The sequence below is a fragment of the Apis cerana genome, linkage group LG1 (genome assembly GCF_029169275.1).
Source record: "Apis cerana isolate GH-2021 linkage group LG1, AcerK_1.0, whole genome shotgun sequence".
NCBI classification, from domain to species: domain Eukaryota; kingdom Metazoa; phylum Arthropoda; class Insecta; order Hymenoptera; family Apidae; genus Apis; species Apis cerana.
In genome coordinates, this window is record NC_083852.1 from 14435387 (window position 1) to 14448395 (window position 13009).

The window sequence follows — 13009 nt, forward strand, 5'->3', positions numbered from 1 at the left end:
GATTGAAAACAAAAAGAAAAAAGGGGAAATAGGGGAGGCGAAAGGATGAGGTAAAGGGACGTTTATTTTTATCAAAGTATTATCTATCTCGATGCATCTCAATCAAAAAACACAAACATTGGCAGACATCGAATCGCGTACATTTTTTTCTTTTCTTTTCTCTTGTGAGACGCTTTCGATTTCAAAGAGCTGAGAGATGAGATGAAGTTGAAGCGATGCGATTACGACTAACATACGAGTGCTTGTTCCTTACCGCATAGATGATTCGATGGATTAGGCATAATGACGATGACTATTTGGCCGAGTACACGACCGAGTGACGAAAGATGATGAAAGACGATGGTAGATCGAAGAGATGTGACTGGTGAATGATTACGATATATATATATATATATATATGAAACGATATTATTGATACGTGAAACAATGTGATTATCGATGATTGGATTGAGTACGTCGATGTAGTATCATTTTGTAAAAGATGTTAAACTTTTTTTTCATTAATGATTCGTTAAAGATGGGATACCTTTATCGTTGGTTTTGATTTATACTTGATTGACATTATTTCAGTCTGGCCGACATCGAACTTTCTAATGTAACAAGGAACGGTTAAACGAGTTGGTTCAAGGCTATTCCACGGTTTCCGGAGGCCGTTCAGGGAAAAAAGGGGAGACAACATGTCGCAAAATTTTCTGTACGGACAATCAATAGGTCTACTATAGTTACTATAGATGTGGACTCAAAGGCAGAAACAGAGATATAGAAACGATTAAACAGGAGTGTCATGCATATGCCTAAACATTAACGACCATTTGGCAGTTAACGTATTAGACATAGACCGCTTGAAAGAGTCCATTTAATAAGAAAGAAATATAGATCGATTTTATAATTATTGATGACTTTTGATAGAAAAAAGAAATACAAATGTAAATACGTAATAATACTCTTAATAGCGGTGAATGTCTTTTGCAACACGATTCGAAAAGGGGTAAATACGATCAGGTATGACGAACGGTTTGGCTTTTGGGACTCACAAGAGCAAACAGCAGACCAAACTCGCATAATATATGTATAGTATATATATATATATATACATATATATACTATAAATATAATGTATGGATTTCTATCCAATAAAATTCAATGATATATGCACGAAAATGCAAAAGGAACTCGTAACGAAATTACGAGCGCCAATCGATTTGGTAGTGCGATCTCTTGAATGCTAAATCGATCGACTATATATATATCGATACAAAGAGAGATGACGAAGGATGTATCGATGCTCGTTCATCTTACTTACTCGGTCGTGGATGCCTTTCAGGCTCACCGCCTTTCTCCCTTTCTTTCTCCTTGTCCTTCGGTTCCTTCTCCTTTTCCTAAACAAAGGGAATTCGATCGATAATTTTATATCAAGGATTCAAATCTTCAAATTATTTCGAGCAATTCAATATTTTACATTTCGATCAAACAAATCGTTGTTTATATATCGCGTACAAGAGATGTTTTCTAAATTAATTAATACCTTGGCATCTTTAGTGACGGAAGGCGCACGAGGCGGCTGACGTTTAGGTGATCGACGTTCCGTCACAGTTGGACCAAGACTCTGCGAACGACCGGTTCTTGGACTGTTCTTAGGGCTGGATTTCGTTTTAGGCTGAATTTCTTCGCGGTGCTCTTTCGTTTCCTCTCGACGTCGTGGTATCACGGGCTCCAACTTTTCTCTCGTTGGAGAGGGAAGCAGTGCACCATCGCCTGTGTTACAACGCAGGAGGAGAAAAAAAAGAAAAATGATTTTACAAAGTTTTCACCGTGTTTGAGAATTGATTTTTAATATTACTCACCCACGCCAGTAGTACGATCCAGATGATGGCGGATCAAGAAATCTTTTCTTGCGCGAGCAATAGCTCTTTCCGTATCCTGTTCGACAATGTGTAATAATTATCACGTAGAGTCGAATGAGACCGATGACTGACTTAGCCGACTGAGTTAGTGTGACTGAAACGAAATGATCCACATACCGCTTTAGAATCATCCTGCAAAATTCCATGAATGGGTCTAGCTTGAACCGAAGATGGTCGACCCGCAGGAGGCATGGTCATCGCGGCAGTAACCGGAGCAACTTTTCTCGTGTTCTCTTTTTCTTTCTCTTCCTTCGTTACTGACCTAAATACGCAATCATTCGTCACTGGCTTTTTCCCCCGAACTGTTGCAATTCGGCACGAGGCAGAAGACACATCGCGTGGAAGAAATAAAAGGCAGCTACGACAAAACCCGTGTGAAAGATGCGAATTCATTCCCTGTACAACTACGTTTGACTCTTTTCTTTTCTTCTTTTTTTCTTTCACAGTTGTGTGAATGTTCGTGCGCGTGTATGAATGGAAATGTTTGTTTGTTTTTTTCTTTTTCTTCAAAATAACCGAGCTAACGAATCTTAACGAATAAATGACAGAACTTGTCCAATTAATTCATCAACGTCGTTTTTTTTTTCTTTTTTATAAAGTGTCACGACAGAATTTAAACGTGTTACACGTTACACGTTGATTGAGTTCGCTATGAAAGCACACCTATACTACTTGTATTGTGTAAACATGAAAAATGATCGATTAAATCGTGTAGTCAAGGAATAAAGTAATTGTATGCCATGTTATGTACAGTCCAACATCATGTTTCATATCAGACGGTTATTTCTAATTTCTAACGACGTTTTATTTCGTTAGTTTCGTATTCATTCGTCGTTTTGTATATTCTTTTCCGCCCGTGGAACCAGTGAATGTTTCGTTACATTTCTATTAATCGGGTTAAACTAACATCTCTTACTGTCGATTTCGATCGTCAGTAGTGACATTGAAAATGACGTTTGAGAGTGGAATAGTGTACTGGCCTGGCAAGGGACAGCGCGTTGAGAGCGTGGTTACTGGAGACCCGTTTCCACAGCGAAGCCTCGTCCTCGGCTGCCAGACCGCAACCCCAGTCGCGATGCTAATGTAAATGAGAACCAATCATTCCGTTTCTTTTTTTTATCTTCTTAGAAGACACTAAGCTATAATAACGCGCTTCTAGTTGCACTAACGCACACGCGCGCACACACATACGAACGAATACGTATACAGAGAACATGCTTTGAAAGAGACACGCACATTGTTTTGTGTACAAACGATTCTTACTCGATCTTAATCGATTTCATTGTCAATAAAAACATGCACAATGTGTACAATGTGTACGAGTTTTGAGGAAATATGGTTAAAATTCCTCGTGTTCGGTGTTCGATAAATGATTTTCAGTTGTGATTGAATCAAATCGGTTGGAAATCGGTTTTTGGAAAATTTTTGGAATAAGACGAACGCATGCAAATTCAAACGAACTCGTGATCGATTCACCTTTGTAACACGATTGCAACACGGAATTGAAAATATTTACAAAGGCACACAACGTATCCACTAAAGGTACACTATGGACGACGAAAGCCCATCGGGAAACACTCGAGAAATGAAAGACACTAAGAAAGGAGGGAAGGGGATGTCGTTTCGAATACGAAACTCGAAGAATAAATATCCACGAAAGAAAATGGAATGGAATAGTGGCATCTTTGCTCCCGGAATTACCTTGTACTCGTCAGCGAGTCGTCTAAGCTCGATGACTTCAGCAGTGGGAAACGGTTTCTCCTGCGGTTTGCTCAGCCCTTTATCATCCGATATCCTTACGGTCCTACCTGATTTTTTACCCCTGCAAAGAATCAATCGTGGTTGTATTGGGGCATTGGCGTATCTTTTTTTTCTTTTTTTTTTTCTCTCGACTAGTGTGGGGATATACATCGATTATAATCGACTCTAGGATCGTCGTAGATGCTTTCTTGTTCTTCCTTTTGAACCCCGTCGTCTGAACATCGCGATATCGCGATAAGGAACTGCGTTCGATAAGCTAGCTTCGAATTATATATCGTTTTTTGAACTCTGACCTGAAAGTTATTTTCAAGTCCGACATGTCTTCCTCGCGCTCATCGCCCTCGGGCACCACTCCGTCGATAGTGTCCGTTCCAGTTCCTCCGACCAAAGGTTCTAGCTCCGATGCTTGCATCCCTGTGAAACATTAATAACGAAAAAAAAAAAAAAAAAAAGAAAAAAAAAGAGAGAGAAAGAAAGAAAGAAAGAAACAGTTAGAAAGGATCAAAGAGAAAGAGTGATGTCTTTGTAACTAAAAATTTGACACTTTTTTCTACTTTGAACGACTCAAGACACTTTGGGAAGCGGACAGCTGGAGGATTATAAGTTTGTCGAGATGTTCCATTTACCATCACGCTTATGATCGACATCACCGGGACGTTTCTTGTGAACCGGGGCGGGCCCTGTAGGAGCGATACCCTGCTTAAGAGCTCCCATGCTGAGAGACTTTCTAGGTGGTCCTGTCGTACCTGCAGGGAGTCCGGCAGCCATCACTCCTGGTGCCACTGTCTCGCCATTCGTCAGTTGGGGTCTTCTAGGCCAGGCAAACTGCAACCGATACTCGGTGCTGATCCGTGAGATTGCTTTGCTCAATTGACTCGGTGGTAAACCCGACTGCGTTGTAACTTCCTGCAATAATGATATTACTTCAATGGGATTTTCTCTCTCTCAAAATAGCGTAAAATTTGGTTTCCGAGTTTATAAAAAAACGGGTCAAGCGAAAGGAGACTCGATGATGACGACTTGTTGACAAAGAACTTGAAGAAATTGTCCTGAAGGCTGTATACAGGAAAAATCTCTGAATAAACTACTTTTTGCAATTTCATTTCTTCTTTTTGCAGTCCCTTATTCTTTCTTTTTCTTTTTATACTTTAATCATCATTGACCCTTTGCGCTCCAATAGTGACTCTCAGGCACCACAACCTTGGTTTAATGCGGCAATTTTTTAAAATATCGCTTCACGAATAGATTCCTAAGCTCTTTACGTGTAATTTTATAAAGCGTAGAATACTATCGAATAGATTTTTTTATCTCAAATTAGATCGTGATCGTGGATAAAACTATATTTTCGACGTTAATCCGAGTTTTTGAGTTTTGTAAATATGGGATACGGTAATAGAATTAGTTCGAAGATGAGTTTGATTTTTCATTATTAAATTATTCCTATTCGTTAAGAAATTGACGATAGAGAGAATGAAAATAGAGATATAATAATAAGAAAAATAAATGAAAAACAAGAATAATATACAGTGAATGTGAGAGCACGTTATTGGGATTGTAAAGTCTCGATGAAAAAACATCAATTATCGCAATGTTTGACAAATCGAGGATGCATTTAGTTATTATTAAAATATCAGGCAAAATAATGTAGACTTTAATATTCAACAAATTTACAAAGATACATGAAATATTAGAATATTTAAAAGTTTTAATAACGTTAATTTGTGTGTGAAATTTTAAGTTAGCTGAGAAATTCACCGAACGGGAGTTGTTTGTTCGGCCGAGCGAAAAAGTCCTGGAGAGCAAAGGGTTAATAGTGAAAGTATTTCCGGATCTAGGATTCCCATCGGTAACGTTTATTGTCAATTATCGTCCCCATAATCGATATACAATAAAATAAAAGAAGATAAAAAAAGCAACAATTCGAGTTGGTGCTCGCACGTACTCGAACTTTGTCAGCTACAACGTTGGAATCGACGGCATCGATACCACCCCCATCGGCTGCCGTGATGAATTCGTGCGTTTTGTACGCAAGCTCCGGACATTTCTTTCGCCGTGGCAATGGCGGTTCCAAAGTGGGTCCTGAAACGAATCATCATGATCCTTTGAGATTTTCCATTTTTGATTTTTTCAACCTTCGAACACGAGGAACAGCCGATTACACGGTTCACGCGCTCGACCGCCTTTTCCTTAAAGGGAAGATAGAAAGCAATTTTTCGATTTCCATCGAGAATTCGAAACGAATTGATTTTTACAAGTTTTTCTTTTCCCGAGTTCTTTTTTTTTTTTTATTATAACTCGCATAGTTATAAAAGAACTTGTTGAGAGAGCTAAAGAAAGAGAGAGGGAGAGAGAGAAAGAGAGAGACACTTCAGGCTTCGTTCAAAGATGGAAATCGATTTCTGATAATGAAGGTAATTAAGCGGCGGTCGAGAGTGTGCACCGTGTCACGAGAAACGAAATTTACAATCGAGGCGAAATCATCCCAAGGCAAAAAATACGAAGAATAAGCGGGAAGCTGCGACATATTACGCATACGACATAAAAAAGAGAAGAAAAAGCATTTGTCTATAAGATTATAGTGAATCGGCGAGGATCGAGGATAGTAGCGAGGTAAAAAGTGAGTCGAGAGGAGAGTTAGGCTGGCAGAGTGATGCGGTGCATTTTTACGGTCAACCAGAGACTTCTGCTCTTAATCCAAATATTGTCCTGATCGCTCGACTCTCGAGCTTGCGGATCAATCCATCCCTCGGCCTCGATCGTCACTGCTAGCAAAAAAAAAAAAAAAAAGAAAGAATAAACAAACATTTTTATACTACGCTGATACCATACATCACCTTCCTCGCAGCTCTCCTCGTTACAAACACTTGAGATAAAATCGATTTGAGTTTGCCGCGACACATTCGTTTCGTTCATCATCACCGACGAGATTTCATTTTCACTATAATTTTCTAAGCTAAAAAAAAGAGCAGTAGGAAAGAAGAAATGAAAGTAAAGTTTCTCTCTTCCTCCCTTTCTATATTATACAACAACGTGTAACAACGCATAACAAGATCCGCTTCTCTCATCAATTACCGCACACGGTAATTAGCTCTCTAAACATATTTTCCTATTACCCTTGCTTGACAAAGCATCACCTGGAAGAAGTAGTGCTCATTCCTCTCTCTCTCTCTCTCTCTCTCTCTCGAAGATAGAGAACATTGCTGAAAGACGATTACAAGCGACAAAAGCGAAGAAAGCGTCTGGAGTGGGTCATAGTTGCTCTTGTGTTCTCGCGTCGAGTTCTCGAGGAGAGACTTTACCATCTCTCTTCATAGACTGGACACGATGATTTCGACGCCGTGCAATGCCGTGTTGTGTTCAACAATTCGTTTTCCATTTCCCGTTAAATCCATGGAACACGGAGACGTTACCATCGTTAATTAAATTCGATTTGAAAAACGATCCTCCGTCAAAGAAACGGCATTGAAATTACCGCCAAAAATCGAATGAATTGAAAACATTGTAATTTTCGTTTTGAGAAAAAGTTTTGCGGATGATTACGTAATTTGTGACATATTTTAAATCGAGCAAATTGAGTCAACTTTGCTCGATTAAAGCGTGATTAGAAGCTTTAATGAATTTCATTTATAAAAAGAATGAGGGAGAGAGAGAGAAGAGAAGAGGAGAGAAAGAGAGAGAAGACAGATCCTCGTACGTGCATCCGTTGCGTTCCGTTACTTTCGTTGGATGTAAGACCGATTCACGGTTCCGCTTTTAGAACGGTTATTCTCGTTGGACAATGCTAGGATAAACAACAATGACATGCGCACAAATGATCGATGCGACGCCAACCGTTTATACGATAGTCTTTCTTCATTTTCAATCATTCTAACGTAGCTGATATACATGTGTGCGTGTGTAACTGACAGTAGTGATACAAGTTGATATGTGTGTCGTGTTTGCGTATGATGTGTGTGTGAAATATATTAATCTTGCATCAACAATCTGAGTCGTTCACCAAAGTTTTAAACTAAAAAAAAATAGAATTATTTTATTATCGCTTCTCAACTTTTAGAATATCGTTTATTGATTTTCATTTGCAAAAGTTAATTGTAAATATAAACATCGCATTTTTTTTACTAATACATTCCGTTAAAGAACATATTGAAAAACATATAATGGCTTAAAATTGATTACATTGATTAAAGTTACTGTCTTAAAAGACCCAAAATTGATCATATGTTTAAGTTGTTGAAATTTTAATACATATCGTACTGTTTCTTGTTGATCTGACTGTTAAACCAATTTATTGCTCATTTCAGAGAACGAGTTGAATCGAAAAATCAATGGTTCAATTAATTCACAAACTGATTCAATCTTCTGTGCGCGTGGTCAGTTTGATTTGAAGAAGTTGAAAATGTTTATTATATTAAAGTTAATCGATCACATCTGTTTTGCGATGACGATTTTGTTCTACAATAGCCGAGCAGAGAGATCTATGCTCTCTGTTCAATCATTCGTAAGGAAAGATTCTGTTTCTGTTGCCATGAAATTATTAAATCACGTGTCATCGATATAATAAAGAATGGTTTCATCTTTTCATCGAGAACGATCGTCTCGGAAGTGGGATTCTTCCATCAGGAAGCATGCATTTCGTTTCATTTATAAGTAGATTTTCTAAGCTTACTTAATTCAGATCTATATATCACAAGCACGACAACGGAACAAAAAGTAAAGAAACAATCAAAATTCTAATTAATCGAAAAGATCGTGCAACGTGCAAGTATATATATATATATATATATATATATGTGCACGTAAGATTAATTCAACATTGAGATAGAAAAAGCTCAGTGTTCAAAAATATGGAACGAGAGAGGAAAACGAGAGAGAAAAAAAAAACGAAGGTTAAAAAAAAAAGGAAGGAAAAGAAGAGGTCGTTGGATATTGACATTTAAAGATCATTCAATTCTATTAAAACGGTAGAAAGTGACCAACGAAAGTAATCGCGAGTGAAAATTGTGCATTAAATAAAAATTCATTGGTTTTTTTCCTTTTTTTTTAAATTGAAATACAGAGAATTGACGCGAATCACGTAATATTATTGTCAGTTGACTTTTCTCGGTCGTCCATGTTCATAGCCTTTAATTCAACTCAGAAAACTGTCAAGGGGATTTCCGGGCATATCAATAGCCGGCACTGAAACTGATAAGTCCGCCTCCTTCTCACTCACACTTTAACTCCCTTCCATTTTCAAGCGTCACTCGACTCGGTGGCTATGAATTAATTATCTCCACGGGCTAACGTTCTCATTTCTACCAGAGGAATAACTCGCGTTCCCGTTAAATGCAGATGCATTTGAAAGAAGTCTGGATGAAAGTAAAAGTTTGCGAACGCGGGAGGGAAAGGAAGCGAGAAAAATGAGAGATTTCTTCGTTTTCGTCGTGATACGTTCCAATAATATTCCCTTCGCGCGATATATAAATAAATTAATTCACACTGGAGAGTAGATGGAAAATTATTTTCGTCGAATATTTTCGTTGCTTCGCTTATAAAACATTCTTTGCCTTTAATTATCAACAATTATCTAAGATAGGAATAAAATGTTAATATTTGTATCCGATCGTTTTCTTTTATCGTCAAATTTAATCGAAATGGAAATAGAAATTGAAATTGGAACGGAAACAACATCGTTGTTATCGATCGAAATTTCGAATTACGATTTGTATTCCTATGGATTTGACTACATCGAAACGCGATGTTTAATGTGTTTAAACAGAGATAACGGATCACGAAGGATAACTCATGGTCGAATCGAACCGATAATTATTAAGGACATCATTGCAAAAGACACAATATAACGTATCTGATGACCCGAGCTCATATTTCACAAGTGCTGTTTCTCCATCGTTTTCCACGAAACGATCGAATTTTTACGTAGATTCGCCACATTTTACCACATTTTCATCTGCAATACACACAGGACTATAGCATCGATTACTCGTCGTGTCGTAGCGTAGACAATGGAAAATAGGCCAGACGGGAATAATTTTCAGACCGAACAGAATTTAGTAAAATCGCGGTAATCGCGGCGAAAATATGGGTCAACGCTAGTTTTCTCGAAAACGATTAGACTCCTTCCAGCGTAAAAAAAAAATTGCAGGATGTTCTTGCGATAAAAGTGCTACGGTGCGGATAAATTTTTGCATTTGCCGGAAAGAAATTAAAAAAAATGAGAATCCTAATTCCATTGAAGTTCAATTGTTGAAGGAATATATACGCGGATATATTGGAATGTCAACGAGAGGCCTGCGGATCAACGGATCGCGAATACTAATCCGTGTAACGCATTGATTAATTTGTTAGGCGAAGTTGATGGTTTCGCGTGGGCGTAATTTGCCACCAAATTCGTCTAATATTAGCAGGTGTCGTCTCGCATCCCCCGAGCGATAATTAAATTCGTTGCTCATTAGTCGGTGACGCGATTATCCTGCCATTATGTACGACAAGGAAATTATTGTCTCGAGTTTGATTCCCTTGTCCGATCGTAGAGACGATTAATCGTCGCAATTTCACGATCGAGAGTTTTTCGAAAAACGCGCCAAATGTGCGCCTCGTCCCCGTTAACACGTAAACACGGAATTACGTAGAAATGAATGAACGGCTATGCGTGATCCACCATAATAACAAGGTGGACAAACGAAGTTTTTGAAGTTTCATTTGCTGCGGTCTAATTGCAACGATTAATCGCTACAATCGGCCTGAAGTCCAAAGGGAAGCATATTACGCACCACCTATGGTGGAAGGATCAAGCGATATAGTAAAAATATATGTTATCCATTGCCGTGCAGGCGAGAACAAATGCGGCGAGCAGAAAAATCTAAGGAAACGTCTAAAAGACGTCCAATATGACGAAACTTTTTTTTTTCCGGAACGTAATGGAACTGAAATGCATTTCTACTAGCGCTAAATCGAAGAGAAAATAGGGCTCGTAAAGGCGCGATTATAGCAAAGAAAATAAAAGAAGAAATAAGATACGAGTAGAGAAAAGCTTCTTTTTTTTTTCTTCTTGAAAGAACAGATAAAATTGTAGAAACAACGATTCATCAAATAATAATTAAATGTTTAAATAGTATTTCTTCGAGTTTCTTCGTTTTTATTTATGTACGTTTAAGAAAAAATATTTAAAGGATCCATTATATTACATTTAACGCGAATCTAGAAGTTGATAATTTAAAAATTCTGGGACGAATTGTACAAAGTTTAATGTTTCATATATATACATGTATAATGATGCATATAGAGGCATAACACTATATAAACTTTCGTGCAAGTAAATGCAGAGGCACATCGAGCGATGTCTAAGTTATATCTACTTGGATCAGAAGTAAAAGAGCTGCCAGTATAAATTTTCAAGCGGTCCAATTCAGATAACGGGAAGTTTGCTTGACAAGCGATGTTTAAAACGAGAGATGTGTGAAATCAAAATCGAAAAAAAATATGAAATATCTCCGAACGAGCATCTCTGATACGAGATATTTGTATTTTTTTATGGAGGATAAAAAAAAAGAGAAAAATCAAAAGCAGAAAGTGCTCATCTCATGTTCGTTTCGATTCGAGACGAGAAATACGTTTTTTCGATGAAATACTTTTCCTTTTACTGTTTCTTTCGCCCCACTCCCCTCCTCGCAATTGGTAACGGAAACAATAGTTTCTATGCAACTCCTCGAGAGAAGTTACCACGATCGATTACACCACAGCGAGCGACAGACTAACAGTAAAATTCCTGTGTACAAGGTTTAACGGATAAAAAGGAAAAATGTACACCTAAAGATAGTCGATGCAACCTAAACACAGTCTGCACAATAGATGCATTCAAACACCGAGACAAAATGGAAAAATACACACGCGAGATTTACCGCAAAAATTCACAACAAGCGCAGAGAGGAGATTGAAAACGTTTAGATTTGGTTCGCACTTGTGTTCGAATCGTGTGCAACCCCTCCCTCTCCCTCCCCTTCCCCCAAGCTTGCAAAGCTCGAAGGTCGTTTTCCATAAACTTTCCACTTTCTATTAAAAAACACACAGTTTTGCCCTCGAGACAATAACAGTGTGTGTGCATAACTGTTTCCAAACACGAAAAAGAATAGTAATCAACCGATAGTTTTCCACTTGTGCGCAACGAGAATATACGTTCCGAATATACTTTGCCCGAAGGGCAAATGGACGTGAATCGTCGGAATATATGGAAAATGTAAATGCGAACCAAGCCTTGGGGATGGTCTGGTCAACTGCAAGCAAGCATGCTTTATATTAACCCTTCGGCCGTGAAACTCGCGGAATGGAAACATCGGCGAGTCGCGGCGGAGAACACGAAAGAAGGTGTCTGGCGACGTTTCGAAAGCGAAAGTTACTTCGGAAGGGTTAATTACTTTGGATTACTTTGGACGGTCTCTCCTCGCGTCTAGGGAAACGGGATGGTTTGTTGATTTGTTGGAATTGAAAAAAAAAAGAGACAAGGCCGAAAATGGGATTTTTATCTGCGAGAAGTGTTAAAAAAAGGGACTAAAACGAGCGTAAATAAACCGTAATAATAATAATAATAATAATCTATATGTTTGCGTAGCTCCGATCGTTCGTCTTACCTTCGTTGTTCTCATCCTCGGTTGACTTGGCCGATTGTAGCTTCGCGCTCGCTTGCTTCGCTGCAATCAAAATTCGCAGCTGGCACCGTATTCGTTTTTTTTTCTTTTCTTTTCTCAATTCCTTTTTTCTCTTTCTTTTTTCTTGATTGTCTTTCGTTCACTTTTCTTATTCTTTTCTTTACTTCCTACCTCTCTCTCACTAAATTCGCTCATTTTCAGTATCCCCGCCTTTCGATCCCCCCAGTCTAATGAGCCCGTTTCGATTTCGATGCCGCTTGTCTTTTTCTTTCTTTTGTAACAAAAAAAAAAACAAAAAAAAAAAAGAAAGGAAGAAAAGATAAAAGAAACGGAGAAAAAAAATTGGGCGAAAACCAATTCGACATTTACGAGAATATCCGGATCTGGCAAGTATCCGTTGCCAGATTGAACGTAAATCGTTCGCAAATTACCACTATCGATACCCGATAGCGACACCGAATAGATAATTATTTTCACGGTAGCTCATGATTGCCGTGATTGGGTTGATAGTCTGTATGATTGAGGGACACGTGTCTCGAGACGTTTTGATTCGCGGTTCTGAAGATGCATGGAACGTTTTTTATTCTAATGAGAAATCAGACTCAAATATTTCGAGGCTCGTATTGTTATAGAATATTATTTCGTTAAGAATACACATATATATATATTCAGAAAGACGTTGAATAAATGAAGAAAACAAAA

General features: G+C 38.2%; 1 protein-coding gene across 34 annotated transcripts in view; it reads right to left on the reverse strand.

Annotated features, from left to right (window-relative positions):
* Positions 1 to 13009, reverse strand: part of LOC108003568 (mucin-5AC) — a 46943-nt gene that overhangs the window by 12550 nt on the left and 21384 nt on the right. For 21 of the 34 annotated variants that reach the window (XM_062075975.1, XM_062075912.1, XM_062075823.1 and 18 more), the window contains 10 exons: positions 12290 to 12349; positions 5608 to 5744; positions 4292 to 4571; positions 3959 to 4079; positions 3606 to 3726; positions 2885 to 2982; positions 2022 to 2166; positions 1845 to 1920; positions 1526 to 1755; positions 1304 to 1379 (listed from right to left, as the gene is read on the reverse strand). In XM_062075975.1, the coding sequence (XP_061931959.1) occupies positions 1304 to 1379; positions 1526 to 1755; positions 1845 to 1920; positions 2022 to 2166; positions 2885 to 2982; positions 3606 to 3726; positions 3959 to 4079; positions 4292 to 4571; positions 5608 to 5744; positions 12290 to 12349 (1344 nt within the window). The remainder of the gene's footprint in view (positions 1 to 1303; positions 1380 to 1525; positions 1756 to 1844; positions 1921 to 2021; positions 2167 to 2884; positions 2983 to 3605; positions 3727 to 3958; positions 4080 to 4291; positions 4572 to 5607; positions 5745 to 12289; positions 12350 to 13009) is intronic. The other 13 variants (XM_062075945.1, XM_062075926.1, XM_062075919.1 and 10 more) reach the window with 6 other exon arrangements.